The 26,186-nt window shown below is 38.3% G+C and overlaps 1 protein-coding gene across 3 annotated transcripts; it reads left to right on the plus strand.

Moving 5' to 3' along the window:
* Positions 1 to 3,832: 3,832 nt before the first annotated feature.
* LOC137934176 (ribosomal RNA small subunit methyltransferase, chloroplastic) lies at positions 3,833 to 26,186 on the plus strand. 3 transcript variants are annotated; one of them, XM_068778428.1, is made up of 12 exons: positions 3,833 to 4,606; positions 8,127 to 8,391; positions 8,561 to 8,710; positions 15,918 to 16,004; positions 22,676 to 22,732; positions 23,161 to 23,259; positions 23,494 to 23,589; positions 24,525 to 24,609; positions 24,788 to 24,840; positions 24,949 to 25,032; positions 25,372 to 25,482; positions 25,560 to 26,186. In XM_068778428.1, exons 2-12 carry the CDS (start codon positions 8,194 to 8,196, stop codon positions 25,623 to 25,625), a joined length of 1,086 nt encoding a protein of 361 aa, XP_068634529.1. In that variant the 5' UTR covers positions 3,833 to 4,606; positions 8,127 to 8,193; the 3' UTR covers positions 25,626 to 26,186. The 3 variants fall into 3 exon arrangements, with proteins under 3 accessions (XP_068634529.1, XP_068634531.1, XP_068634530.1); XM_068778430.1 differs by lacking the exon at positions 23,161 to 23,259; XM_068778429.1 differs by lacking the exon at positions 15,918 to 16,004.

The raw sequence follows: 26,186 nt of genomic DNA on the forward strand, positions 1-26,186 counted from the left end.
TGGCTCTCTTGCATAACGTTCAATTGGAGCATCTAACCGTGCTCGTATTTCTTCCAATTCCTTACCCATAGCAATCCATCTTTCTTGGGATATAGAATAACCAATTGTATTCCCGCTCTAATACCAGTTGTTGTAGTCCCGGATTTGACACAAGGATTCTTTGGGTGGATCTGCAATCTGCCACGGATTACTGTACGGATAGTAAGGTTTGAAGGAAGATATGGAGAACGAAAACAAAAGATCAAGCCAAAGGGAAGCTTGAAAACCCTAGAGCTCGTTGAGGAGAACTCTAAGCCTCTTTACTCTAGATTTAACCTAATTCTTAATACTTCAACGCTTCATTTTCTCATTACTCTTACCCCTTAAATAGGGTTTCCCTTGTTAGGGTTTAATAAAATATTAAAAAAATATCCCTATGAATAAAATATTCCAAAAATATCCCTATTAATAAATAATTCCAAAAATATCCCTATGACCTAAAACTGAAATAAAATAAAGTAAATTAAAGAAAACACTAAAATAATAATGTTATTGCGTGCATAACATTATACCCCCCTTGGAAGATGAGTTTGTCCTCAAGCTTGGAAGTAGTGTCTATATGCCGACGTCTCCACCGGTGCAGATTAAGAATTAGGTTAAATCTAGAGTAAAGAGGTTTAGAGTTATCCTCAACGAGCTCTAGGGTTTTCAAGCTTCCCTTTGGCTTGATCTTTCGTTTTCATTCTCCATGTCTTCCTTCAATCCTTACTATCCGTACGATAATCCGTGGCAGATTGTAGATCCACCTAAAGAATCCTTGTGTCAGATTCAGGACTGCAAAAATTGGTATCAGAGCGGGAACACAATGGGTTATTCTATATCCCAAAAAAGATGGATTGTTATGGGTAAGGAATTGGAGGAAACACTAGCACGGTTAGATGTTTCCATTGAATGTTATGTAAGGGAGAAACTCGTTGCAGCAGAAACGAAGGGCATCCGACTTCAAATCTCCGATTACAACATATGCGTAGAAGAGGCAGCAGAAGTTGTGTTGGACGAGCAGAAAGGCCAATGGCTAGGAACTCCAGCAACGACGACATCGGAATTTGGGGATTCCGAAATTCCAAAAATGGTGGCACTGGAAATTCTAAATCCGACGGCACTCGAAATCTCCGAGCAAGCGCAAAACTCCCAAAATGCCTCCAAGGGCTACGATTCACCACCAGAGTAGCAGGCGACTCAGTTGCGTCCCTCGGGTCCGTCGGTGAACTTTTTGAGAGTCCTCTGTCTCGGAAAAATTCCAAGCGGCGACGCCTCAACGAACTTCTCTTCGTCACCGGAGAAACAGGAGATCCCGTCAGCTCCATAGGCGAAATTTCCACAAGGCGTCTCTGTTCCGGGGGGCTGAGAGACAGAGGTCCTCTGTGTCTGCAATGCTCCCAGCGGCGAAGCCCCAACGGGCTTCTCTTTGCCACCGACGAAGCACGAGATTTTGTTGGCGCCGTAGGCAACTTATCCGCAAGGGATCTCAGTTCCGGGTAGCTAAGCAACGATGATTCACAAGTTTCCGAGAGCCCTCTGTCTCGGAAACTATCAAGGCGGCGAAGCACTAACGGGCTGCGATTCGTCACCAGAAAATTAGGCGACTCCGTCGGTGCCTGGAAAGAGGTAGGAGACGTCCGTCGTCGGCCTTTGTCGGTGCCGTGAGGAAAGGATTCGCCGGCCGCAGAGTTCGGGAGTTGTCGAAGGAAGAAAACGAGTCCCAATTAAATTTTCCTAACTTATGAAAATTTAATCGGCCCGGTCCGTTGAGTCGCACGCCGGACCAGGGTTCCTGAACCGAGTCAACCCAGGTTAACTTGGACCGGCCCAAAACAAAATAATAATAAATAAAAGTGGGCAAACAGAGGGAGGGGTCATAGCTATTGCGGATGCTACTTCAGCACCGGTGGAGACATCAGCATACAGACACTACTTTCGAGCTTGAGGACAAGCTCGTCTTCCAAGGGGGTGTAATGTTATTCATGTAATAACATTATTATTTTAGTGTTTTCTTTAATTTACTTTATTTTATTTCAGTTTTAGGTCACATAGGTATTTTTGGAATATTTTATTCATAGGGATATTTTTGTAATATTTTATTAAACCCTAACAGGATGAACCCTATTTAAGGGGTAAGAGTAATGAAAAAAAAAGCATTGAAGTATTAAGAATTAGGTTAAATCTAGAGTAAAGAGGCTTAGAGTTCTCCTCAACGAGCTCTAGGGTTTTCAAGCTTCCCTTTGGCTTCATCGTTCGTTTTCGTCCTCCATGTCTTCCTACTATCCCTACAGTAATGCCTGGAAGACCCGTAACCCGTGGCAGACCCCATATCTTCCCAAAGAATCCTTGTGTCAGATCCCTAAGCTTTGAGATTTTAGAATAACCTAGTCTAAACAGGTTGAAATCACCTCTTGATCTCGAGTTTAGGGTTTACTCCAAAAATCCAACCTATCCTTCACACCCCATTGCCATCCATCTTCACCCAAATTCATCCCTCATCATCCATATTAAGAAAAGGAGCTTCCTGCCCCTTTCCCAAGCCCAAAGAAAGGGTCCTCCCTCTTCATCAACGTTAGCAACCATCAAGAGGTCTAACCCTCTTGACGAGCAGCAAGTGGAGAGTTTTCTGGTCATTCACGTGAAGGAGGTTAATAGCTGTTCCTAAGCTTGGAGCCAGCAAGGAAAGAGAAGATAATCATATATGCATGTGGTCCAAGTCTTGCTACAAGCCAGGTGTACATAGCTTGACATCCTACAAGCAAATTAGGTTTGAAACCCTGATTTTCGTGAGAAGAAAAAGGTATTCTTCTTACTTTATTCTGGTCAACATTGATGACTTAATTTCATATATTTAGCAATCAAAATATTGTATCCAACAAGAGTCTTGTCCACGTGAGAGAAACCCAGCAAGGAAGAGTAACACGGCGTGGGATTTGTGAATCCAACACTGGTACTGAGTTGCTGGACTCGGTATGAGGGTAAAAAAAACTCTTCCTTGCTGGTTTTCTCTCACGTGGACAAGACTCTTGATGGATGCAATATTTTGATTGCTAAATATATGAAATTAAGCCATCAATGTTGACCAGAATAAAGTAAGAAGAATACCTATTTCTTCTCACGGAAATCAGGGTTTCAACCCTGATTTGGTTGTAGCACGTCAAGCTATGTACACCTGGCTTGTAGCAAGCCTTGCCCCACGTGCATGAATGATTATCCACTCTTTGCTTGCTGGCTCCAAGCTTAGGGACATAAATTAAGCTCCTTCACGTGAATGACCCGAAAACTCTCTACTTGTTGCTTGTCAAGAGGGTTAGACCCCTTGATGGTTGCTGACGTTGATGAAGAGGGAGAACCCTCTCTTTGGGCTTGGAAAAGGGGTAGGAAGCTCCTCTTCTTAGTATGGATGATGAGGGATGAATTTGGGTGAAGATGGATAACAATGGGGGGTGAAGGATAGGTTGGATTTTTAGAGTAAACCCTAAACTCGAGATCAAAAGGTGATCTCAACCTGTTTAGACTAGGTTATTCTAAAATCTCAAAGCTATGATCTGACACAAGGATTCACAAAGCATTACCCTAAACTGGTATCAAAGCAAGAACACGATGCCCATTGAAGACCCTATTTGGCAATGCACAGACAAGTCCGTGAAATGGCTGAAGATGGTGAGACGCCGGAAAGTATAGAGATGTGGCGTGTTGGCTGGGTGTAATATTGGCTGATGATGGAGTGCAAAGAGGCATTCCTCGGAGAAGATATCTCCGATGGAGTAAAATTATGGCGAATAAAGAGGTATAGAGAGGTATCCCGTGGAAAAACTGTCTCTGACAGCAAAAAGGGTAACACCACGGCTTCAGCTTCGTTCCGTCTACCAACCAAGACTCTTGCGGAGGATTTGGGGGAAACCTCAAATCCAGATTCACCCCAAACGCCTCAGCACCACCGTCCACCCCCACCTCAACCAGCGCCGACCACCGGCGTTGATTCCGCGACGGCGACCTCTGAAATTGGGGACTCAACATGTCCCAAATCGGAAGGATATCACGAAATCCCTTCGGCGACACCTATGGAACACCATTTACAGGTCCCCCCTCAAGTCCGAAAGCTCGCCCTTTCGGAAGAGATTTTTGAAATCCCGAAATCAAACGACGAGGACCCAGATTTTGGGAAATTGGTAGAAATTTCTGCCCCAAACCCGTCGATGGGTTCGACCTCCCAAATCACCTTCTCACGGCCAGCCGCACCTCTTCCAGCACCACAGACAGAAGTCTTCTCATCTTCCTCGGTCACAGCGAAGCAATTCAACCTTTCCTCCTCTATCTCCATACATTGACCAGCTCCGGCAGCCACAAGATTCCACCGAAAAAAGAGGAAGCGCCGCCGAAAACATGTCTGGTGGGATGACTTCCAACCATTCCTTCCCACTCATTGTGCCCCTCTCGGCAGAACTGAGGGAACCCAACTTCCAAATTGGATGGGCGTGGCTCCGAAATTTTTTTCGTGGGGAGTTGGCTTCCGGCCAACTATAATCAGTCTCAATCTCTTTCTCGGCTAGCCAATGAGGAACCCTCGTCCACGCAATCGCAGGTAAGCCTTTACACCATCCTCTGTTTTCCACTCAATTCGATTCTTCCATGCAGTGGATGGGGCTCCCAGGCCCAGAGCAGTAGCAACGCTGCCTTCAAATTGGGTTTATTTTTTTGGGAGAGCATTGTTGAATTGGCAAATTGGGATTCTACCAAATGCATGTTGGATGACATTTTATTTCCTTGTTAATTATAGCTGGTTTAGGTGGTAGAATCGGCCTTCTAGAGGAGCGCAGGTTCTTCTTTGATTCATTGGCAATTCAGACCATTCAGGTGCTTTACGTTGGAACCTTCCCTGCTGCGTCTAATTACAGATCTGCCAAGGATGAGGCAAATGATGGAGTTGAGCCCTCTATGTTAGGCTTGCAAAGCTATTGGGAAGTTGTGTATGCAGATGACCTGGCAAATTTTCATGAGCATGGTCATGTAGGTGTGAAATTTGGTTTGGATCTGAAGTTATGGAGATTGTTGTCAATTGGACCAAAATTTTGTGCGTCAACATATCCAACAATTTATACACAGAATCTTGCTGATGAAGCCAACTCCAAATGTGAGTCAGTTGAAGAGGTCAACAACTGGTTGTCTAGCTGGAGTGTCCTTGACATTGGCACTGGACATGGTGTCCTTCTCCAGGAACTTGGAAAAGAAGGGTTTTGTGACATGCCGGGAAGTGCTTACAGTAAAGCAGCAATTGATCTTGCATGCAATCTTGCATTTGATTGTGATGATACCCATTTCACCATGGAAGAAATAAGAACACAATTTGTGGAGAAGGTTCTGATTGGCTTCAAAATTGCCCTGACATTGAGAATTATCCTCACATGGCCAAACTATATTTGGGCCCAGAAAATGGAGACAATCTAAATCATTCAGTGGAGAACAGTGAGAGAAGTGCTGGAGATATTTCTGGAAGTATCTCATTTTACATCCCAAAATTTTTGGCAGGATTCAGTGTGCGAAATAACCGTATTACTGACAAGTTTGAATGTTTCTCTTCTTATATGGATGAGTGTGTTGAAGTATTGTCACATGCTTTACAAGTAACACGAAATGAAGTTGTTCATCTACTTGGACTCATGAAGTTGTTGAAGCTTAACATGAAAAACTTAGAAGCAAGTAACCATGACCAAGACCATATGATAACACTGCTCCAAACTACTGTAGATGTTTTATATGCTGCATGCTGTAATTCTATCTTCGAACTGTAGACTGTGTCGAACTCCAGTGCAGGTCTGGATTTTGTGGACTTGGGGGCAAGAGTTGGTGATAATGTACCAGAAGATCCATCAGAATGCATTAAGACTGCAGAAAAGTTGTTAGCGGTTGTGAGACACATTCACGCTAAAACAGAAGAATTCAGGGTTGAGAACAGTGATAAAACGCAAGATGGTGAGATAGGCAGTAGTACAAAAACTGACAAGCAGGCGTTTGAGGTTAAAAAATCTAGAAAGGATCTTATGACCCAAAATGAGGGACCTAAATCCGGGGATATGTAGACTACTGGGGCTAAAATTACTGCTAGTAAAAAGGAATTCAAGGATCCATTGGAAATATGTGTGAAGGATGGAGATATTAGCAGTGTTATGTGTTCTTATAATCACATCAATGGTGTTCCCTCTTGTGTTGATAACAGGCTCTTATCTGCAACCGTTAGAGGAGAATGGGCTCTTCATGGATACATTGTTGTTGACTGTGATTCACTTGAAGTCATGCACCATGGTCACAACTGGCTGAATGATGAACTAGAAGATGCAGTAGCACAAACCTTTGAAGCTGGTTTGGATCTGGATTGTGGAGTTTATTACACCAACTACGCCTTCCCTACTGTCCAGAAGTCCGGGAAACAGAAGTGGACAAGGCCTTGAGAAATCTCTATGTTGTTCTAATGAGGCTTGGTTTCTTTGATGGAAGCCCTGATGGTTATGATTCACTTGGGAAAGAGGATGTTTGCCCCATAGATCATATCAAGCTTGCTGCTCAGGCTGCTAGGGAAGGAATTGTCTTGCTCCAGAATAACCATTCACTCCCTTGGTACCATTAGAAGATGAATTCAGCAAGGGAGATGGAAGTCGTTTTTACTGTATATGATGACTTTGCACACTACAAAACTGGAGTTTACAAGCACATTACAGGCAGTGAAATGGGTAGGCCGTGCAACTTTACCAATGAGGAAGATTTCCAATTTCCGCAGAAGAACCGTCGGCGAAATTTCTGCCAAAGGAGGAAGATGACTCCCGATTCGAATTTTCCTAAGTTAGGAAAATTTGATCAGCGCAGGAAGCTGACTTGCGCGCGGGACCGGGCTTCCAGAACCGGGTCAACTCGGGCCAACTCGAAAAAAAAAAAAATCGTTAGCTGGCTTGAGGCTCTCCAAATACCGCGGTAGACACTTGCGCAGACACTACTTCCGAGCTTGAGGACAAACTCGTCTTCGAAGGGGATGTAATGTTATGCACGCAATAACATTAAATGTTATGCATGCAATAAAATTATTATTTTATTTGTTTTATTTAATTTACTTGATTTTATTTCAGTTTTAGGTTATAGGGGTATTTTTGGAATATTTTATTTATAGGGGTATTTTTATAATATTTTATCTTAAACCCTAACAGGGTGAACCCTATTTAAGGAGTATGAGTAATGAGAAATACAAGCATTGAGTATTAAAGTTAATTTAGAGTAAGCTTAGAGTAAACAGGTCAGATTCTCCCTTTGCGATCCAGGTCGAACTTCCTTCAAAGCTCAATCATCCTATTCCTATTCATCATCATCGTCTTCCTTATGTGTCAGATCTGGGACCGTAACAGGGTCTAACCTAAAACATACTAATCCATGATAGACATATTTATATCTTTTAAGCTTTGCTAAGTCAGATTCTGATAAAAGTCTATAGCAAAAGGTACCGGAATCAATATATTGAATTTCTACTGGTAGTTCCTTTTGAAAGACAAAAGATTTCTTTTGGAATTCTATCAAATCTTTATTGTAGACTTCACTTATCCTAGGAATACTTATTGTCCATTTTTGTCCATCCTACATTAAATTAGGATATTCTTCATATTCTCCGTTAGTTTCATGGTGAACATGAATACTATTTGGGAGAGAAGTACATTCAATTCCTATGGGTAGTCATCTTAAGAATTATAGACAAGATGCAGTCTCTTCTAATTTTTGGAATAAGACTACTAATAGTCCTTCCAATTTGATGAATAGTGGGCTAGTATATTGTACTACTAGATCCCTTAGTTCTACTTTATTTGTTAGAATGTTTATTTAGGTCAATAATTGAGACCTATCAATATTCTATCCGAAGTTTTTTAATTTCGGCTATCTTGACTCTAACCGATTGAATTTCTTGTTTACTAGGTTTTGATTTTAAAACCTTAACTTTTAATTCTCTAATGAGTAAAATTTTAAATTAATTTTCAAAATAGATTTGTATATCATTTAGAGTAGAGTACCAATGCCGTTTCACTGAGAATGTTATGCAATAATTTCCAACGGCTTACTGGACACCGCAGAAAAAGGATAAACCACTTTGAACTCTTCTAGTGGATCCTTCGCCTGAATATCTGAAACAGAACGCAAATGCTTTTCCTTGCGCAATTCCGGCCATCATCGCTCTCTTCGACGACTCTTGCCTTGCCAAAACCTTCAGTCCTTGAGCCCGACGGGTCTTGTCCCTCGCAGTTCCGCGTCTCTTGCGCTCGAAGTGAAGATGACTATCACGCCACTCTGAAGGCTCTCAATTCCAGAGGCCGCACGCCCAGAAAATCACTTGGCCAGGTAAATTGCTTGCTGTGGTATTCTCTGGATACCGTAGAAATTTAGTACCTAATGCGGGATAATTGCCGTTTATCTGAATGCGGTGAGAGTTATTTTCGGATTGTTGCAAGAGAGATCTTCATTTCGTCGTCTATAGGAATTGACACCTTCTTATGCTGCTTCATTTCAGCATTACATGTTGGATTCCTCCATTAATGAACAGCTGGTTGGTGTTGCTGAAGTGAGAGAGGGAGATGTGGTTCTGGAAATTGGACCGGGGACAGGTTCTTTGACGAATGTTCTCTTAAGCGCTGGGGCAAGTGTTGTTGCAATTGAAAAGGTTTGGCTTCTTTTATCTTAATCTTCTGATGAATGAAAACTACGGACAGTTGTAGAATAGGTTGGATATTATCTTTTCCTAGTACCTACTCGATTGTGCGGACGTTCTGTCCAACACCGCACGATGCTTTCCAATTTAAGAGAAACTAAACAGAAAATTAGGAACTAGTGAATTCATGTCTATGGAGCATGGGGGAGGGATTAAAATTAGAATTGTTAGTATAATGAAAATAAGAGCCCATATCTTTGAGAACCTTGTAAAGGATTAATAAGCCCATGAAATATCCACCATTTTAATTATTCAATGTAAGCCGGCCTTTTGTTGATATGAGAATGAGTTGCATCAAACCACTTGCTTCATATTACAGAGCAACAACAAACTCAGTTGTTTCTAATAAGAAGAAGAAAATAGAGGAAGAATCATCTTCTAAGTTGTCTCAGAGAACATATTGCTTATGAGCCTACATGGCCATAAGGGCATTATGTGATTTGTGTTTCCTAGCACTATACCTTCTGCTTGCATGCAAGTTATGAACTGAAGAAACATTCTCTGCTGTATGTGCTTGGCAGGTCCTCTTTAAAGAGCCCTTTGTCTATTTTCCAGATTTTTCCTATCAGATTCATCAGGAAGTGTAGTCTCTTGAGTGACTGCTCGTTCACTTTCTCTTTGAGTCTGTCCAGAGAGAGAGAGAGCCAAAAAAAAAAATCATAGTGGTGGAAAGATAATGTTCTTATCTTCTTGAAACGTCCCTGTTCAGATTTTCTTTTATGATCTGATGTTTCTCTGTCGGATTTATCAGGACCAGGGTTTCTTTGATTGGCCTGAAAGTGTCTCAGTTTTTCCATCCTTCAATTTATCATCTTTCTATCAGTATTCTCAGATTTCAGTTCCTGACTATGTCCAAGAAGAAAGACGAAGAGGCAGCCCATGCCGGTATAGCTCAGAGACATAAAGGTAGCTCTAAATACAGCAGAGAAGAAAGCCATAAGTGCAGCTCTGATTTTGCTAGAGAGGAAGTACATAAGAGAGCACCTGGTTATGGAAGAATTTGTCCTTTTTCTCTCTCGCATATTGGTTTGTCCTATCCAGTTTCATTCCTTATTTAGTGGTTTAGCTTTGTGGCTAGAGAACCAATTGATGGCTTTATCTGGTCTTTGAAAGCTGTAAGAGATTCTGTCTTCAAGTTTTTTCTCTTTTTATTAGCTTCTCTTGGTTCATTATCTTGAAAATTTGTATGCTACTCATCGATTTAAGGTGCCAAGATGTTTATGAAGTCTACTGATGATTGAAGGCTAAGCTGTTCTCGCTTCCTTCTTGTAAAAATATGAACTTTAAGTAGAAAAAGAGGGGAATAGAGAGGAGAAGGAATTTGTGCTTTAGGTTTAGCACATGTTGAGGTCAGAATTAGAACAGCTCTTCTATTTAAACCATCTTTATGTTACTTTGTACCAAAAGTACAATAGTACCCCTCATAACTAAACACTCATAACTCACTCAATACAATTCAGAATCTTATCAAATTCAAACCTTATATATCGACCATGGATCCTAACTCACTATGCTTGCTGTGATGAAGACTAGAAGGGTGTAGTGACTAAAAAAATACTTTTACATGAATTCTAACTCTTCTTGTTAAGGAATAGTCCCACATGGATTAGTGAGTACAAAGATCTTGAGTTTATTAGTTGGAAAAGATACTTCATAAGTTGGTTAGTCATTGTGGGATGGGCCTTGGACCCAACTTCACATGGTATCAAAGCACGTACTCATATGTGGGCCTACATGTAAATTATCCACTTGTAAGGCCACAAAAGAGGGCCTACACCTAAATTATCTACTTGTAGAGCCACAAAAGAGGGCCTACACCTCAATTATCCACCTGTAGAGCCACAAAAGAGAGCCTACACCTAAATTATCCACTTGTAGAGCCACAAAGGAGGGCCTCCACCTAAATTATCTACTTGTAGAACCACAAAGGGGGGCCTACACCTAAATTATCCACTTGTAGAGTCTCAAAAGAGAGCCTATACCTAAATTATCCACTTGCTGAACTACAAAAGAGGGCCTACACATTAGGGAGAGTGTTAAGAAATATTCTCCCATGGATTAGTGAGTACAAACATCTTGAGTTTATTAGTTGGGAAATATGCATCCTAAGTTGGCTAGTCATTTTGGGATGGGCCTTGGACCCAAATTTACATGGTATCAAAGCAGGTACTCATATGTGGGCCTACACCTAAACTATCTGAAAAATAGGTGATTTGGGAAGAAAATAGAAGAGAAAATGGATTTCAGGAAGAGAGGCAGCTTTGCTGCCTTGGAATCCAAGCCAGAAAAGCCCTTCTTGCTTCTTTATAATCAGGGTTTAAGTGAAATTTTACAATAGGACAAAAGTTCCCCTCAATACTTAAAATTACATATCTCCTAAAATACATGTCTAAATTGAATGAAAATTTAACTAGAGATAAAATAAGACATTCTCTATCTAATAGCCATACTATAAGAGAAAAATGTAATATTGAAAATATAAGAAATGACCAAAATACCCCTGAACTTGTATTTTAACGCTATCCACTTTTAGAACCACAAAAGAGGACCTACACCTAAACTATCCACTTGTAGAGCCACAAAAGAGGGCCTACACCTAAAACTATCCACTTGTAGAGCCACAAAAGAGGGCCTACACCTAAATTATCCACTTGTAGAGTCACAAAAGAGGGCCTACACGTAAGGGGGAGTGTTAAGGAATAGTCTCACATGGATTAGTGAGTACAAAGATCTTGAGTTTATTAGTTGGGAAAGAGATTTCCTAAGTTGGCTAGTCATTTTGGGATGGGCCTTAGACCCAACTTCACACTTCTCATTAAACGAACTTGCTGTTAATTTTGTGGTCTTGGGTGTTTATCTTCATGGTCAGTTTTCATGGTCGAATTTGGTGGTCAATATTATGGTCAGATGTCATGGTCAATTTCAGTACTTATGATGTCAATATAGATTCTCCAGTAAATTTTATATCTTTTAAATATTTTATTCTTTCTATCTCTCAGTTCATCTTGAATTGCAAAGAGAACTTTTTTATTTGGTAAGATCACTTCCTTATGTTTTGTTATAGACCTCTTTGTTTTCTGTTTGGCCTTTCAAATATTGTATGTGGTTCAAACCTTATGTAAAAAACAAATTTCTTGTGTTTTGGGAATTAAGTGTGTCAATTCTTATTTTGGGTTCTTTGGGTTGATTTTATTATTTTGGTGTATGGGTGAATTTGTCCTTTGTGATGTACTGTTGCCTTAAACATAGTTGGTTTCCTACTGTTGCTCTTAAAAGTGGCTGGTTTCCTACTTCTGCCATTAAAAAATGGGTGATTTTCTAATGCTGCCTTTAATAATTGGTAGTTTTCTCATACCATTAGGTGGTCTAATTTGTGTCTCCCATATATTTTCTTCTACCCTCTCAACAGGGTTGTGAGAGTCGTTGTCTTTACTATTTTTTTTTTCCTTTGTGTTGTGTCCAATTGGATGTCAAGCGGTGGAGGAAGATGAATGTCGAATGATCTAGATTTTCTGTCATGTTCAAGCCAGAGATCATTGGCATTTACTTTCCAACTTGAGTGGGAGAAAAAGTATAAGTGGTGGTGTTGGTAAACCTACAATGATGCCGAGAAAGGCTTATGGTGAAGTCTGTTCAAAACTTTCTAAGAGTAGTGGTGAAGGCGTTTGATCAGAGTTATTGACTAAAGTCAAGTTTTCTAAAGATATCAAAGGAAGGGGGAGAGTGAAGGATGAAGAATTTGTGTTTATAAACTTGAAGTGGTTGATTGTAGAATAAGTTGAAGCTAAAGACTTGTGAGCCAGTTGTGTTAGAATAAAGAAAAGTATACTATAAACTCATGTACTTAGGATTGGGTGTAACAGGTCACGCATGTTAATTATTTCTTTTCTTTTTTATTTCTCTTGAGGTTATTCTTGACATTTTGTAGTTAGCTCTCATATAAAGCTTAATGAAAGACTCTAGTGGAGTAAAGAGCCCTAATTCCAGAGACTCTTCCCTTCTCATTCTTACTTTTTTTCTCATTCTCTTTTCTTCTCAATTTTCTACTTTCAAACAATGCACTTGTGATTTCTTATAATTCAAATGTGTTAGGAATTTGTTATGGTATCAGAGCAGGTAGCTTGAGACTCGATTCTGAGAGTTAGTTTGAAACTTTGTGAGTTCTGGAAAATAATTAAGAAGAGGGTAATTCAAGTGAGTGAACTCGGGTAACCAGTTTTCTTCCTCTTCTTCCATTTTTTTATTCTTTTCTTCTTCCTTATTGTAAAATTTTTTATGAGTTAAGCCAAACATGGAGTTTGACATTCTTCTGACTCTACAAAGTGAATAGAAAAAAAGTTCTTGTGGAAAGGACTCAAAATATGAAGCTCGTGTAGAGTTCTCATGTGTTCTATCTAGAGGAGTTTTCAAAAAATGTTGAAACTTGATGTTATTTGGTGCTGGATTCAGTTCGTAGGGTACTGAAGTGATTTTGACTTATCTTCTAGTATTTAAAGTTGAATTCTACCTATGATTAATCTGGAATATGAAGGCATCCATTGTGCATGAAAGTTGTGGAGCCTTAGAAGTAGGTGTTTGCATGCATCTAGAACTCTCTGTGTAACTATACTGCATGCAATCAGGTTATGTGGCATGGATGTGTTTGTTGCTGAGTATGCAGGGGAATTTTATAAGAAGGAGATTTATGGAGTCATATAAGAGGTTGGAGTTCTGGCTGAAGGTGAAGCAATGATAAATCCTATGACTAGTTTAGAAAGTTCAGGTGAGAAAGATGAGAATTTTGGTAAAATAACCACAGCTACGTTGAATGGAGATAATTATTTGCTTTGGGCAAGAGCTGCAGAGATTTATATTGGAGCTATAAATAAACATAAATTTATGTATGAAGATCCACCGACCTTTAGAATTGCTGAATGAAAAGGTAGTAATTTGAAGGTGATGTTCTGGCTTCTGAGTAGCATGGAGAGTCACATTAGTAATCAAGTAATTTTTTATGACATTGCTTGACAGTTTGGATGAGCTTAAAGAAAATATTTTCTCATGAGAAAAATCTTTCAAGCATTTATGAACTATATACACAGTTCTATAATATGGAGAGAGGGGAGAAACCACTAATGCATTTTGTGGGTGAACTAGAAGGAGAGTAGCAACAAATTAGTTCTATAATATGGAGAGAGGGGAGAAACCTCTTATGCAGTTTGTGGGTGAACTTGAAGGAGTGTGGCAACAAATTAGTAAATTTCATCCCATTGAGTTAGATAGAGCTACTCTAGAAAGTCAAAGTGAGAAAATTAAAAGTAACTCGGTTGTTTTTTTTTTTTTAAATGATGCTGAAGTAACTCGGTTGTTGAATGCGACATGTGCACATTTTGAAGCAGTTAGCTTAAATTTTGGCAAGATCTAACGTGCCATCATTTGAAGATGCAGTATAATGAGGGCTGAACCATCTATTCCATGTGCTGGGCAGAAAGTGGAGAATTAGGCTATGGTGGTCGGCAATGATGGTTATAATTCTGCTAATAGAAATACTAGTTTTAGAGTCCACGGTTGAAGTTCGGGAAGAGGAGGAGATAGAGGAAGATTGGATAGGGTACCATGTTCTCATTGTGGAAAGACTAACCATCTTTTTGACAAATGCTGGAAAAAGTTTGGGAAACCTACATGGGGAAATCAGCAATGCAAAGTGGTGGAAACAATCAAGATCTTGTATCCATGAATGAAGGTGACTTACATCGGTTTGTTCAGGAACACCTACCAAAATCATCTAACTCGTCTTCCAAGGCAAAAAATGCTGCATCCTCTTCTTCCACTTCTTGTAGCTACTCTTGCTCAAGCAAGTATGTCAGCACTATTTACATCCTCATCTCCTTCTTGGGTCGTTGATTTCAAAGCAACAACTCATATGTCAGGTATTCAATCTTTTTTCTCTACTTTGTCATATAATAAAGATCTTGGTGATATAACTTCAGAGGATGGTAGTTCTTCTACTATAGTTGGTATTGGTTCAGTTTCTACTTCCTTTCTATCTCTTTCATGTGTTGTACGTGCCTAAATTTTCAGTTAATCTTCTGTCTGTTTGTAAACTCTCTCAAACTTTGAACTGCTAAATCACATTCTTCCCTCGCATGTATGTTGTTCAAAACCTCCAGACAAAGAAAAATATTGGATGGGGCCCTGAGAGGGGTGGACTATATTATCTACACAAACCAAAAAATGCAGCTTTCAAGAGTAGTACTTCAGCTTATTAGTGGTATCTCAGACTTGGCTTGTCTTCCTCTTCTTCTTTTCAATGTGAAGCGTGTCAACTGGGTAAACAACATAGACTTTCCTTTCCTGTCAAGAATAGTTTAAATTCTACTAGACCTTTTGAAGTGATTCATTCAGATGTATAAGGTTCATGTCCTACCCCTAGTAGATGTGGGCATCAATACTTTTAATCATTTGTTGATGATACAGTGGTGTTTCATGGGTGTATTTGCTTAAAAATTGAAGTAAAGTGTTTGGTACTTTTAAGAGTTTTGTGCTGAAATTCAAACTCAATTTGGTGCTTCCATGCTATTTTTAGTTTCGGTAATGCAAAAGAGTATCTTAGTACTGATTTTTAATGATTTTGCTTATCTCATGGGATTGTGCACCAAACCTCGTGCCTCAATAGAATGGAAACTCTGAAAGGAAGAATCATTAGGATACTACTCATACCCTTTTATTTCATATGCAGGTTTCTAAAATGTTTTGGGGAAAGACAATTCTTATTACTGTTTTTCTTATCAATCATATGCCCTCGTCTGTTCTTGTTGGAAAATTACATTACTGTTGTACCCCTTTTTTTTTAAATGTACATTACTGTTGTACCCTAACATTAAGTTATTTTCCCTTCCGCCGAATTTTTTTGGTTGTACCTGTCCAGCCAAAAGAAAGTCGTCTCTTCACTCTATTTAAATGTTTTTTATTTTATTTTTGGGAGGGGGGGGGGGGGGGAGCTGGGGTTAGTCAAGGGTTCAAAAGGGTTAGAGGTGTTTTGATCCTGTTACACACATATGCCATGTGTTTGCAGATGTTTCTTTCTTTGACAATATTCTATACTATTCAGTCAAGAACTGTTCGGATTCAATTTTTTCCCACATGGATCCTCCTTTGTTAAGACCATTGCCTGTTGTAGTGGGTACAATGGAGAGTTTCAAAGATATCAATGAAGATACTACAGCAGTTGCTCCTTCAAGTTTCTTTTCATCTTCCTCTTCTGAAGGTGAGTGTCCTACTTTTTCCAGTTGTTCGTAAAGGAGTTAGAGCATGTAGTTGTTCTGATCTTTCTTTGTGGATTGTTGCTTAGGGGGAGTCAGCTATAGTTTGTATATTACATAAAGCAATCTATGGACTCAAACAGAATCCCTGGACTTGATTTAATAAGTTTAAATGGATGATTATGATATTTGGATTTGTGAGAAGTAGCTCAGATCTATTGGTGTTTATATTAGGAAAACAACTGGGTGTGTGATATTAATTTTGTATGTAGATGATATTAGTGGGATTGTTGAGGTTAAGGAATGCCTGCAGAAGTTTTTTGAAACAAAAGATTTGGGTCCCCTTCAATATTTTTTGGGTATTGAAGTTTCAAGGAATAAATCAAGTCTCCTCTTATCTCAAAAAATATATGTCGTGGATATGCTCAGTGAGATAGGGTTGCTTCGGGCAAAGCCTGTAGAGATTCCATTAAAAGCAAATGTAGACTTGTTTAATGATGATTCTACCATATTGAAGGACATAAAACAATGTGAGTACCTAGTAGGTAAATTGATCTATGATACTATAACTCATCCTGATATACTGTATGTTGTGGGATTGGTGAGTAGATTTATGGAGATACCTAGGATGGTTCATATAGATGCAGTACATTGAATATTAAGGTATTTAAAGGGAGAACCAGGTAAGGGACTATAGTACAAATGTCATGGTCACCCTGAGGTAGAATGTTATTCTGATGTTGACTATGCAGGATTAATAATTAATAGGAAGTCTACCTCTGGATTTTTTACTTTTGTGTGAAAAAACCTAATGACTTGGAGAAGCAATGGACAAAATGTTGTGGCTAGATCTAGTGCAGAGGCTGAATACAGGTCTATGAATCACACTACATGTGAATTAATTTGATATACTCTATGTTATCTGAGTTTGGTGTAGCTGTCCAGCTGCTTATGGTGATGAATGTGATAATCAAGCAATAATATTTATAGCTAATAATCCAGTGTTTCATGAACGAACCAAACACATTGAGGTGGACTGCTACTTTATTAGAGATCAAGTTATTAATGGAAAAAATTTAAGTCCACATGTGAGAACTGAAGATCAAATTGCAGATATTTCACCAAATCTTTACAGGGAGCTACATTTAGCAAACTCTGTTCCAAGCTGAGTCTCTATAATGCTTCTCCGTAACTTAAGGGGGAGCATTAGGATAAAGAAAAATATACTATGAACTCGTGTACTTGGGATTGGGTATATCAGGCCACATGGATTTATTATTTCTTTTTTTTTTTTTTATTTCTCTTATGAGTATTCTTGACATTTTGTACTCAACTCTCATATAAAGCTTAATGAAAGACTCTCGTGGAGTAAGGAGCCTTAATTCGAGAGGCTCTTCCCTTCTCATTTTTTATTTTCTTCTATTTTTTCTACATTCAATCAAGCCACTTGTGATTTCTTACAATTCAAATCTGTTAGGAATTGTCAAATTAAAACTTAAGATGAGTTTTTTCTTGCATATTGAAGTTACAAATACTCTAGCTTGAGGGAGAGTGTGAAAGAAGAAGTTTCGTGGAGTCTATGCAAAATCTCATGGAAGTAGAACTCACAAGCGACCTGTTCAAAGAAGGAAAGTGGAACTCACTTTGAAGAGGGATAGAAGTTGAGAGTAAAAGTTGTTTAGGCAAGCATGTGGACATCTCCTTATGTCTTTCTAGTTGTTGATTTGTTGTTAATGTCTTAGCCTAGTAAGTTGGGGTGTAAATGAATTTCGGAAAATTTAGTTCAAGTATGATTCAAAGTATAAAAAATATTAAAATATAATGTTTGAGAGAGCCGATGTATGCTTCTCTTTCCCTTTCTTAATTCTTGAAAAATAGGTGATTTGGGGAGAAAATAGAAGAGAAAATGAATAGAGGCAGCTTTGGAATCTGAGCTAGAAAGGCCCTTCCTACTTCTTTATAATCAGGGTTTAAGTGAAATTTTACAATAGGACAAAAATGCCCCTCGTTACTCAAAATTACATATCTTCTAAAATACATATATAAATTGAATGAAAATTTAACTGGAGATAAAATAAGACATTCTCTATCTAATAGCCATACTATAAAAGAAAAATGTGATATTGAAAATCTAAGAAATGACCAGAATGCCCCTGAACTTGTATTTTAACACTCCCCTTCAAGCTGGAGAGTAGATATCAAACAATCCTAGCTTTTCACTAAAGGATACATGTTCACGTCTCCCCAAAGGCTTGGTAAATATATTTTCCAACTGGTCTGAAGACTTTACATAAGGAGTTACCACCTTCCCCTACATAACTGCATCTCTAATGAAGTGGCAGTCAACCTCTATATGTTTCGTTCTCTCATGAATACAGGGTTGCTGGCAATAAAAATGCCTGCCTGGTTATCACAATTCATAACCATAAGATCAGGTAACATAAACCAAATTCAAGAAGCACATACTTAATCCACATAAGCTCACTAACTGTATGAGTCATTGCTCAATACTTGGCCTCTGCATTGGACCTAGCCACAACTGTCTGTTTCTTACTTTTCCAACTTATCAGGTTGCCTCCAACAAAACAACAATAGCCTGATGTAGAACGTCTATCCATCTTACACCCAGTATAATCAGCATCAGAATACCCAAGTACATCAATTTTCCCATTATGAGTATACAGAAGACCTTTTCTAGGTGCACCCTTCAAGTACTTCAAAATCCTCTGAGTAGCTTCTAAATGGACTTTTTTTAGGATTTTCCATGAACTGGCTCACAACTCCTACAACAAATGAAATATCCGGCCTGGTAACTATAGCATAGGTTAGTTTACCTACTAACCTTCGGTATTTAGTTTTATCCTTGAGTGTAGGACCCTGGGTGTCATGTAGATTATGATTAACTTCCATGGGGGTGTCTATAGGTTTAACACCTAATAAACCATACTCCTGCAACATATCCAATATATATTTTCTTTGAGAAAGAACAATACCTCACTAGCTACGAGCTACGAGCTACGAGCTACTTCAATGCCAAGGAAGTACTTGAGAGAACCCAAATCCTTTGTCTGAAAATGTGTGGCCAGATATTGTTTAAATTCTGTAATACCATCAAGATCATCACCAGATAATACAATGTCATCTACATAGACAACCAAAACCACCATACTAGTCTTCCTTTTAAGTAGGAACATAGAATGATGACAATGACTCCTATAGAACCCAAATTGTAGTACCACATCACTAGACTTTTCAAACTAGGCCCGTGACTCTGTATAAGTCCATAAATAGCCTTATGCAGCTTACACACTTTTTCTATCTCCCCCTGAGCAACATACCTAGGAGGTTGCTCCATATACACTTCCTCATGTAGATCACCATATAAAAAGGCATTTTTCACATCGTGTTGAAAGAGAGGCTAACCCTTATTAACAACCACAAATATTAAGATACGTACCGAAGTAAGTCGGGCCACAGGAGAGAATGTCTCAAAGACATCAACTCCAAAAGTCAGCGTATACCCTTTCGCTACCAGCCGAGCTTTGTACCGTTCAGTAGAGCCTTCAATATTATATTTGATAGTATAAACCCAACGACACCCCACAATAGTTGTTCTTGCAGGTGAATCACATAGATTCGATCTTCCCCGAGACACCAAAGCACTCATCTCATCATCCATAGCTTGTTTCCATTGTGGAGAGCACAAGGCTTCCTACACTGAACGAGGTATATGGGAAGTACACAATGACATAGCAAATGACTTGAAGGATAGGGACAAAAAATCAAGTGACACATATTTGGATATTGGATGAGAAGTACAAGACCGTTTACCTTTTCGTAGACCAATAGGCAGGTCCAAATCAGAGACAATAGGATCTACAAGCAATGAGGAAGTTAGTGGATCATGAGAAGAGAGATTTGTAGAGGTAACTATTGGAGGCACTGCAGGAGTACAAGAGCGACGACTGTAAACACGAAGAGGCAATGAAGAACGCTCGTACATCCAAAACTGCAATAGGAGCAAGACAACCTAAAGGAGATTCAGGTGATACAGGAAGCTTAGTAGATGATGAAAAATATGGAGTATATTCAAAAAAGGTCACATCGGCTGACACATGTTTTCCGTCGAATAGGATCATAATATTTGTACCCTTTTTGTTGACAAGAATATCCCAAAAAAACACATTTGACAGACCGAGGTGACAACTTATCAACCGAAGTTCCAAGCATATGAACAAAATAAGTACATCCAAAAATACGAGGAACCACACCAAACAATTTACAATTGGGTTTTAAAACCTGAAGTGGAACTTGACCACTCAAAACAGTTGAGGGCATACGATTAACCAAGTAGCACGAAGTTAAAACTGCATCTCCCCAAAAAGATTTAGGAACATTTATATGCAATAATAGTGTCCTTGTAACCTCAAGGAGATATCTATTTTTACGTTCAGCCACCCCATTTTGTTGTGGTGTGTAAGGGTAGGATGTTTTATGGGTAATACCATGAAAATCACAAAATACTGAAAATTTCCATGGAACTGACTGTTGGGCTTACCTGTAGAAGATTGAAGGTTAAGAGCAGCTGCTTCTGAGAGGACTCAACCTGACTCATTCTTATTTACAACTGCACCTTCAGCTCGAAGAACTCTCTTAAAAGCTTGCTCAAGAGTGGTCACATCCTCATTAACCAACAATTGGGCTCTAATAGCATTATACTCATGCCCCAAACCATCCAAAAACCGGGCTACTTGAATCTGATTTTCTTTCTTACGGATGTCTTCAACATTCGTAGTAAAGGATGAAATGTACTAATCTCTAGTAGTACTCCCCTCATCTCAGTGAAATAATTTGTCACTAATCTACCTCCACGCTTCATATTAAAGAACTTCACATTTAACTCATAGATCCTTGATAAATTACTTTCTTGAGACAAAATGGAAGCCAATATAGTCCACATTGCCTTAGCAGTATTGCAACTCAAAATCCGATCACTAAATCTGGATTCCATACTATTGACCAACCAGGTCATTACTAAATTATCTTTTGCCACCCAATCTTTAGTAATAGGTACCAAGGGATCATCATTTATATATTTTTCCATTCTTCTAGCCCTCAAATACTTCAAAATTGATCTAGACCAGTTTACATAATTCAGACCCATTCAACTGGATCGTAGTTATCTGAATAGGCTGAGAGAATTTCACATCTGATCTCTTAGCAGTCCTTTGGACAGCAACCCGTGTTCTGGAATCAGCCATTAAATATCACCAAAAACCACAATTTAGTACACTAGAGCATCAATTAACCAAAGGGAAGCATTTTCTCCAAATTTCAATATTTGCATAGTCAAGTGGGCCCCACACCAAATTCAATTAGGGCAATACAACACCCAATTCATTCAATTTAGTACCAATAGTGATCAATTCCAGCAATTGAGACCATAAATCAATGAAAGAATGACCTAATTGCAAGAAATCAAGATGGCATGGGCTATATGGATTATGAAGCAAGCATTAGGTTGACGACGCAGGCAAATTTGAGAAATTTCCTCAAATTGGGATCATTAAATACTTTTAAATCCCAACATTACGTCAAATAGAAGCAGTAATCATTAGCCAATAGGCTAAGATAGGCAGAAAAAGGGAAAAAAACGAAAATTTTACCCAACCAGTCATGAAATGTGGGGAAAACCTTCAAGGAGATTGCTAAAAATGGAGAGAAGATCCACAAAATCCAAAGAAACTTGCCCAAGACTTGCGTTACTGCTCTGATACCATAAAAAATAAGTGATTCGGGGAGAAAATAGAAGAGAAAATGGATTTCTGGAAGAGAGGTAGCTTTGCTGCCTTGGAATCCGAGTCAAAAGGCCCTTCCTGCTTCTTTATAATCAGGGTTTAAGTGAAATTTTACAATAGGACAAAAATGCCCCTCAATGCTCAAAATTACATATCTCCTAAAATACATGTCTAAATTGAATGAAAATTTAACTAGAGATAAAATAAGACATTCGCTATCTAATAGCCATACTATAAGAGAAAATGTAATATTGAAAATCTAAGAAATGACCAAAATACCTTGTATTTTAACAATTCTCATTCACCTCAATCTTCTTGCTCTTCTTGCTCTCTCGTTTTGAAAATCTAACAGTTATATCAACCTGAAGTTTAGGTAGACAGATTTTGTATTTAGCATTAGGACTTGTCCAGCAGTGGCCCTCTTGTCCCTCTCAGCGAATAGATTTTTCTCGAGATCATCTTATTTCAAACATAATTTCCACTGTGAAAGAAACACCCCTATCAAGCAATTAACATTTTGTCATCATGTGTATTAAACATAACAGAAGCCTGCTAATCTGCTTCCAATAAGTTTATCGAAATGATACTTCTGATGTTTGTTCAATTAATATATGTTATGTATTTGTAGTCTTGTTTTGTTCCTAACATTAAGAACAAAAAAGTAGCATGCATTGGAATAATTTTGGTCTATAGCATGTATAATTGTGTTCCCTGCACTCTTTATGATCTAAAAGATGACTTGTACAATAGATGGCTTTCTACATTTAAGGAACACAATGATGTTTTTTGTACCATATAATGTTGGAATCCATCACTTACTTTTCCTGATACTGTCTCTTCATGGCTTCTTATGTTGTTCAGTTTTCCACTGCTTGTAGGATCCACACATGGCCATGCATGTAAAGGACCGGTTCAATGATATAGGGAGACTACTGGTAACTACTAGTTTTCCATTATAAAAACATAAACATAAAGCTTGTGGTTTTATCTACTTTGATATGGTTTTCAGACAACTCAATATTTTAGGCTGTGATAATATTTTGTGATGCTTTATGATGCTTCTAAGAGTTAAATAGTCAAGTCATCATTCTTGACAGTACATACTTAGCCTAATTGGCTTTTCTTTCCCGTGTAGTGAAGGCAAGAGATGCTAAGAACAATACTACGGTTCTCGTGAATCTTTGATTCTACTTATATTTTAACAGGGTTTTGGTGTAATATTCTTGAATGCCTCATTAGGAACAATTGAGAATATTTTGTATTGAAAATGTTAATACTTCAAACTGCTTATTATGCTTATACAGTTTTTTTTTAACTTAAATTTTCTTTTACTCCCAACTATGTTCATCTTACTCATATGAAGGTTTTGCAAGAGGACGTCAGAAAATGCCACATCCGTGCCCATCTCAACTTCGTATTGGAAACGAGAAAATCTATATTTAATGACTCAAGAAATGCTAAAGTAAGAAATCTGACAATTCCTGCATATCATCTATTTGACTAATTCATGCTCAAGTCCCTCTAGAGTGCAGAGCGTGCTCCTTAGAACTATTGAATTTTTTCTGAGTCTTACATTTAGTGAGTAATATGTCAAAATAAGCTTCTAGAATAACAAGATGCCTTGCTAGTATTCTCTAAGGCAAATGGTTTTATAATCATTTTTTATTTTTTAAACTAATGATATGGCATTCTGCAGGTAGTCTCTAATTTACCTTTCAATATAAGCACTGACGTGGTGAAGCAACTTCTTCCCATGGGTGACATTTTTTCAGATGTTGTCCTTTTATTGCAGGCATGAGTTTTCTCATTTTCAACTTTCAGTTTCTTATTTTCTAGACTAGAAACCTTAATTGGAAAAGCATTTGGTGTAAGAAAATGGGTTTGGGGAGTCTGAAAAAGGGTTCACCCTTATTGTGTTTTTTTCCTTTTTTTTTTTTTTTTTTTTTTTTTGTAATGTTGAACCTCCCTAATGCTTGTATGACTTGAGCCCTAGACCTCATACTAGAAAGCCTGTCCATGACTTCTCATCGCGATATCTCTTGGACTTGTACTCCTCATGAAGGAAATCAGCTGCCTGATGCTCTCACACGAGATGGGGCCATCAAGTATATCTTGTTGATGGGACCTTCCACTCAAATCAAGCATACCTAGCTCATCTCTTTTTGATATTGTATTTTAGCTTCCATTATTTTGTGTTTAACTCTTTTTATCTCTTTTCATGCATTTTCCTATGTTTTTTCTTTTTTTTTTTCTTTTGCTTTTTCCCCTATTTGTAATCCCTTCCTCTCTCAAGAAGACTCTTCATTATTTCAAAGAAAAAAGAAAAAAGAAAAAACCATGTGGTCATTGAGCCAATGGCCCAATCCACAGACTAGTTAAGTTCATCAATACGTTGAAATATGATTTAGCCACTGAAGTTCTTTCTACTATACGTGAAATTTTTTTAAAGGGCATCGTACTCTTTTAAAAAGTTTTTGCAATGTCTGTTGGCATGGAGATATGCCTGAGATGAATCCCAGAGATATAGTTCACTTCTCAACGATGCTGATTACTGAACTAGGTGCTTGTCTTCTCTCTGGTTCATGTGGTCACTAAATTATGAACCAGTGAAGGCATTACTTATTAATTTAGTGATTGTTATTAAATGCTTAGGGATTCACAATGACATAATATTTCTGTTCTTCTGTCTTGATGAAATTAATTTTCAGTACAATGCAAACATTTCAGGATGAAGCAGCTTCTCGCTTAGTGGATGCTCCTCTGGGAACACCCGAGTATCGGCCAATAAATATATTTGTAAACTTCTACTCTGGTAATGGATCTATCTTAAAAATAAGTTTGGAAAATGCAAAATTTTAACATATAGCTTTACATATCAAGAGCTATCAAGAGTTCTGTGTGGTTTTTAGTGACACAAAAGAAAACTTTTTCCTTGTTCATACATTTAATTAATTATAAATAGTTTGAACTTCTGTTCTTCTTACTTTCAGTTCCTCAATACAAATTTAAAGTTCCACGAGCAAACTTCTTCCCTCAACCTAATGTGAGTAAGCATCCTGTTTATTTTCTGAATGGTAACTCTTTACTTATTAAATAACAGTTTTTGTTCCAAGAGACTGAGCATTAAGGAAACGTGTTTATCCCTGAACAGGTAGATGGAGCTGTTGTCAAATTTAAATTGAAGCAATCCATGGACTACCCACCAGTTGCCTCCCCTAAAAGTTTCTTTTCAATGGTACAACGTACATTCAGTTTTTTCATGCTTTCCAATTATGAATTTAATGATACTTAAATCTTTAACACTTTTTAATTACTATTGACCAAATCGTTCCTGAGATGAAATTGTCTACTGTATAAAGAAGAGGATAAACAACAATCAATAACAACAGTAATAGAGATTACTACTAGAAGCCCCATATAGTGCTATGCCTTTTAAAATGTCTCTGGAAAGTGAAAGCAGATATAAATTCATTGAACATATATATGTCTTGTATTTGCAATGTATACTCAACAAGGACTTTCTTCTGAATCCAACACCAATCATCTCTCTAAAATGTTCACTTCTAATGGTTAGGTCAATTCTGCCTTCAATGGGAAGCGGAAGATGCTAAGGAAATCACTTCAGCATATATGCACACCACATGAGATTGAAAGTGCTCTACAGAATTTGGGCCTACCAATCACTGTGAGTATCAATTCTGCTATTTCATATCGATTGCTCGCCTAAATCATTCTCACAATTCCTTTTGTCATTCCTAACAGTCTAGACCAGCAGAGCTTACATTAGATGATTTTGTGAGATTGCATAATTCAATTCCTCAAGTGTAGGGGTCTGAGCCACCCTAACTAATTCCCCCCGAGCCGTATCATAAAAAGGCTGATATCCTAGGTGCTGGATGGGTGCTAATTCGAAGACCAACGCCATCCTTTGAGCCATACCGGCTTCCAGAAGACCAGCTGCCATGGGTGACTGGTGGCTTTGTAGTATGAAGAGATAACTAGAAGCTTTGCTATAACTTTACAGTTCTCAAACCCAAGGCAAAGAAAATCAGAAACTGTACAGCATCCTTTGAGCCAATTTGGCAACTGGGAAGGATGAGCAGCAGACATTATAATGCGGATGAATGAACTCCCAGCTTGCCATGGTTTATGCTTCACATTGATTAAATGGAAGAGATGAAAAACACAGATGGTTGTTATCGAGGACAGAGGTTGTAGCATCGGCTGAAGTAGAATCAATTTTACATCATTATGTTCTTTGTGCAACAAAGGCCAAAACAAGGACGATTCAACTTGGCAAACCCACGTTTTCATTTAATATTAGTGGCCATCATGAAGTATGCTAATTTCTTTACATAGGAGGTTTCTCTAAAGAGTTGTCAATGTCAA

Source organism: Aristolochia californica, unplaced genomic scaffold (genome assembly GCF_029961685.1).
Source record: "Aristolochia californica isolate CCGP_79_NKW_82.1479 unplaced genomic scaffold, dmAriCali1.0.hap1 SCAF_6, whole genome shotgun sequence".
In the NCBI taxonomy this organism is placed as follows: domain Eukaryota; kingdom Viridiplantae; phylum Streptophyta; class Magnoliopsida; order Piperales; family Aristolochiaceae; genus Aristolochia; species Aristolochia californica.